At 37.4% G+C, this 5,640-nt stretch overlaps 1 protein-coding gene across 1 annotated transcript; it reads left to right on the plus strand.

Annotated features, from left to right (window-relative positions):
• Positions 1 to 469: 469 nt before the first annotated feature.
• On the plus strand, positions 470 to 4,540 carry LOC309563173 (trypsin-like; the record flags this gene model as incomplete). Its single annotated transcript, XM_082267507.1, has 5 exons — positions 470 to 509; positions 698 to 848; positions 1,696 to 1,949; positions 3,517 to 3,653; positions 4,391 to 4,540. The coding sequence occupies 5 exons, from the start codon at positions 470 to 472 to the stop codon at positions 4,538 to 4,540; spliced, it is 732 nt and encodes a 243-aa protein (XP_082123633.1).
• Positions 4,541 to 5,640: the final 1,100 nt, after the last annotated feature.

The following is a 5,640-nucleotide window of genomic DNA, read 5'->3' on the forward strand; positions in this document are numbered from 1 at the left end:
TCAAATGAAGTCTACTTACTTTTAAAAGTTATTGAAAGATGATTTTAAGTGATTTTTATAGGTTATTATAGATGTGTTCCCCAGGTAATAGCATAGCCTTAGAGCAGTACACCCAGAATGGGTCAAACATTGCTTAATACCTTAATCTGTAAAAGTGGTAACCATCTTTATTAATAAGACGTTCTTGTCATTATAAAACAATTTGATCTGTTGGCCTTTAAAGAAGTGAAATTGAATAGTTTGAAAAATTACTGAATTACCAAGATTTAAAAAATTACTAAAATTGCCGATGGTGGAGGTTACTGATAGTGTAAAAAAACACTGATAAAAATGTGTATATATTAACCTGAACATTTCTTATTGACACAGCTGGCCAGTGCACATGTGGGGGGAATGGGGGGGAGTCCTGGGAAAACATATAAATACCTACATTACTAGCAACAAATTGCTCACTGGTAAAATCGACACCATGAAACTCCTTTTGATCTGTGTGCTCCTCGGGGCAGCTGGTGAGTACACACACACACATATATATATATATATATATATATATATATACACACATATCTATATATAAGGTATATGTATATTGTATGTTTATTCACTTTTTTAAATGCTATGTTTTTTTTCACTTAGACTTAATATATCCCTTTGTGTAGGCTCTCTATATGTAATCAGTACATGTTGTGTTTTACAGCTGCCTTGGACGATGACAAGATTGTCGGAGGATACACCTGTGGAGCCTACTCTCAGCCCTGGCAGGTATCTCTTAACTCCGGATATCACTTCTGTGGTGGATCCCTCCTCAACTCCCTGTGGGTGGTCTCCGCTGCTCACTGCTACAAGGCGTAAGTGCACTTTTTATGACAGCACTTTTTATTGGAATAGGCATTGTAAAAGGTAGTATTTATTATTCAGAGCTTTTACTAGCTGATTGACCAACAAAGTGGCATGTTGGTTAAATGGATGGTTTGTTGGTCAGTGGGTGGGTTGGCAGGAGATCCCTTGGTAATGCCCTTATTAGTGAAGAACTTATTTATAAAGTGCAATCAAATTAAACACAAATTGTTTGGTGCTCCTAATCCCTTGCTAATCTATAGCGCCTGTGTAATATCCAAATCAGATATACATAGATAACCGTTATTGTAAAAAATATAGGGCTCCTAACAATAATTAAGCTAGACCAATGAAACTATGTAAAAATCACCATACCAACGTTTCAGCTGTAATGGTTACTTTATTTTTAAACCCTTTCCCCAGCTATTTTGTAATATTTTGAATAGATTGGGGATAAGTTAAAAATGCTACCAAGTGTTATTTATTCCTGTGACCGACTATGGAGTGTTTTTCTTCACTTCTTGTGCATGTGATATGGGGTCGATTTAGAATGGGTCATACTAGAATGTATTTTTGTTTGTGTGTCCATTGAAAGTAATTTTATACCACTTCCTGTCTTGGACGAAAGTGAGGATACATCTCCCCAATAAAAAGACTATTCCTTCCCTGCTCTATACCAATTAAATGTTCTCAGTATCCACAATGACTGTACTTCCCTCCTGTACCTACCACTAGCGATACATGCTCCATATTAAGCAAACCTACACTGCTGTTCAGTTTGAAACAAATTAACTGGTTCCTATTCCTTTGTTTAAGATGCAAATGTATACTGATTTCATTGAATTTGTCTCTATACAGGAGCATGCAGGTCAGACTCGGAGAGCACAACATTGCTGTCTCTGAGGGCACCGAGCAGTTCATCAACTCTGCCAAGGTCATCAGACATGGAAGCTACAACTCCAGAACCCTGGACAATGACATCATGTTGGTCAAGCTGGCCTCTCCCGCCACCCTCAACTCCTACGTCAGGGCCGTGTCTCTGCCCAGTGGCTGTGCAGGCGCCGGCACCAATTGTGTGATCTCCGGATGGGGCAATACCCTTAGCAGTGGAAGTAAGTCAACATAACTGTAACATCATCTATTATTGATAATAAATGAGGTCAAGCTCCTCGGGTAAATTTGACAAAATTAGAAAATGTAGGCAATATTACTCCTTTGAGAAACAAATCCCATAAATCCTAAATCTGGGCAGTTAAGAATTATTATGCATGTCTCCATCCCTCCAGCGATACCCTTAGCAGTGGAAGTAAGTCAACATAACTGTAACATCATCTATAACTGAAAATAAATGAGGTTAAGCTCCTAAGGTAAATTTGCCAAAATTAGAAAATGTAGGCAATATTATTCCATTGAGGAACAAATCCCATAAATCCTAACTCTGGGCAGTTAAGAATTATTATGCATGTCTCCATCCCTCCAGCAAATAAGGATCTAGTGTTTGTTTTGTCAAGGGGTTGGGATGACACAAAGTAATGTTTAACTAAATCCAGAATTATGCAATCTTCTTCCCTGAGGTTATGGTTATGTTGACCAGTCTTCTAAAGCCCCTTTTCTTGCTATTTCTCGAACTGGTCTGGTCACTGCCCCTCTTGCTGATTTCATCACGTACAATGTAGGACCACCATAATGACCAGTGGCCATGTCATCAGGGTGGCTGCTGGAAGATGTACCCCCCCATGTTGCGGAACCGGAGGGAATAGGACCATACAGCAGGATGTCCCGGGGTGGGATAAATATTACTCTGTATTATCTCATCCCCTAGAATAGAAAATGAGCACTGGATCCTTCATGAGCTGGGAAGGGGCAAGTTTATTTAGACTTTGCTAAAGAAAAACAAAAAAAATACTAAAGTAAAAAACAAAAAAAAGAAAGAAATACATTTTGAAATGTTTTTAAAACTCCCCACAATTTTGGATTTGCTGTCATTTTCAGTCCCGTTGACAATGGTCATCAGGACAAATAAAGTAAAATAAATACAAATTAATGTCTTCAGCGAGGACACAGGCAGAAATAAAACTTGAAAAATGTTTTAAACCCCCCACAACTCTAAACGTATTTACTGTAACTACACCTTAATGTTGACTGCTTCTTTTGAACTGAAAATACAGACCGGCCTCTATAACTGGAAGAGGGGTGGGATGGTGGATCAGCTGTGTTTGTGTAATACCATCTTCTAATATTTAGAGCTATTTAAAACATAGGCTGTATAAGTTATTCGCAACATAGTTGCAAGTCACCATGGTAAAGATCTGCAGAATATCCACAAAAGCACCACCTGCTGGTTGCAAATAGTAAAAATAATAAATAATTGTATTTTTTTTTAATATTTCTCTTTCTAAAAATGTTTTAAGGAAGTTTTTTTTTTTTTTTTTTTTTTACTCTTCTGGTTCAGTAATAGTTTATTGAGTTTTTACAAGAGAACAACATTACATAATATAAAAACAAAACTGAAATACATGTTACAACCAAGGTACAACACAAAGAATGAGTGCCAGCTAGAACCCGTGAGGCTTGCCTAGCTGCCATTCCATGCTTGTCTTTTTTTTAAACACATTTTGTTCTTTCTTGTTCTGTCTCCAGCCAAAATTTTATTAACTGCCATTTGTTTATTAATTGTAGCCAGCATGCCTAACCTCCTGCAGTGTGTGAACGCCCCCATCCTGACCGCTGCCCAGTGTAGCAATGCCTACCCCGGAGAGATTACCGGCAACATGATCTGCATTGGCTATCTGGAGGGTGGCAAGGATTCCTGCCAGGTAATTGCCACAACTTAATTTAATTTTGTATATAAAGTAGTACTGCTCAAATAAATGTGTCATCTCAAACAAGTAGTAGATTTCGTAGACTGGGAAAATTGTTTTTTCATATTTGTTTAAAAGTACAAAAAAATGTATTTCTATGTATAAATTATAGTCCTATGTTCAGGAGAAGTTTTGAAAGTAGATTAAAGACATTTCTTCCCAAGTAACTGCATAGTAAAAGAGATCTTGTTTAGCAATATTTATGATTAGTTATTAGTTGCAAATGCAAATAACAAAAGTAAGCCAATGAGGCAAAAAATGTTTAAAAAACTAATATGTAATATATTTTAGCTTGCCAGTCCTTAGAAGTGGTGTCTGCATTTGTTTTCTTTTTTTAGGGCTAACAAAATTTTTAGCAAGTACAGAAATTATTTATTGATCCTACAAGAAATGCAGTGTCCTTGTCACTTCCTGTGAGATTATTGGAAGCAAACACAGGGTACGAATCCTATCACAACATTTTGTAATAGCAAAGGTAGACATGCCTTGGGGGCTACCATGGCTCCTTCCATAGATACACTAGAGGTAATGCATTTTGCCACCCAGGGACAGGAAGTGTGTCATGCTCTGGATTACCAGGTGAAAAAAAAGATAAAGCTTGAAAAAATTAAAACCAACGCAGCCACCACATCTAAATACTTATAATTTACAGTTTACCCAAAGTTCTAAAAAATGCCTTTTCTATTTTTCAGGGTGACTCTGGTGGCCCCGTGGTGTGTAATGGACAGCTCCAGGGTATTGTCTCCTGGGGATACGGCTGTGCCCTGAGAAACTACCCCGGTGTCTACACCAAGGTCTGCAACTTCAACTCCTGGATCGCCAGCACCCAGGCTGCCAACTAAACTTTCAAAGGAAATACCTTATTTAGATCATTCTATTCTCTGCTTCTAGAATACATGAAATGGTGTGCTAGGCTCAGACTTCAAACCTACATCCTGTAACGACTGAATAAACATATTTCTTGTTAAAAAATAGAAATAGTTTTGTTCATTTTATTTATTACTTCAACTATTCCTTCTCAATTGCTGCATGTCTTGGCTACAGAAATATGGGCTACAACAAAAACAACATATGCAATGCAGTCTGTCACTAGCACCAAAAGTGGATCATTTTTTAAAATCCCCACCATATATCAGAAAAAATAAATAATAAAAAATGGTCTGGTGCCACCTGTGACACACCTCCATCCCAATATATACATACAAGACAAAACAAATTAGCCCCGGGACTTTGAATGAGGTGAACACATGTGGCCAATGAATGTATAATAAAACATATATTCCAGTTTATTGGAGTAGAAAAATGATCATCATAATGCATAAAATACATATACAAACATGCCAAACCAATTGGTAATACTGCAATATATGATACATAATAATGGGATAACAGTTGTATATACATGATAGTACAATGCATCTTTAGTCTTGACGCGTTTCGTGAGCTGTCGCTCACTTCTTCAGGAGTGGATGCATAAAAAGCATGGCTAAAGGATAAAACATCAATTTAGAATGCAAACCAAAATAATAACTCAAGTTTAGCAGATATTTGGAGACTCCATACAAATCGGCTGAGCTGGAATCCAATAGCAGCGTTTCTATCTGGTGGCAGTAGGATAAGTCTGAAGGGGCCGCACGAAGGAAGACCCACAGGAGGTCAAATGGGGGATGGATGATGGATATGGAAGGAAACATATTTACTCCACCCATATACTATCTGGAATTTATGTTTTATTATACATTCATTGGCCACATGTATTCACCTCATTCAAAGTCCCGGGGCTAATTTGTTTTGTCTTGTATGCACCATACAGCAGAACGTTTTTAGTAATAATCATGAAAAGAAATGTCATGCATGTTTGAGGTGGAAGTAGAGTTATTTGGTGAAGGGCAGATAGCAGTAGCTTTAAAGGGTAACTTTACTTTCGTGGGGATTAAAATAG

This window comes from Pelophylax lessonae (genome assembly GCF_965119305.1).
Source record: "Pelophylax lessonae genome assembly, chromosome: 9".
NCBI lineage: Eukaryota > Metazoa > Chordata > Amphibia > Anura > Ranidae > Pelophylax > Pelophylax lessonae.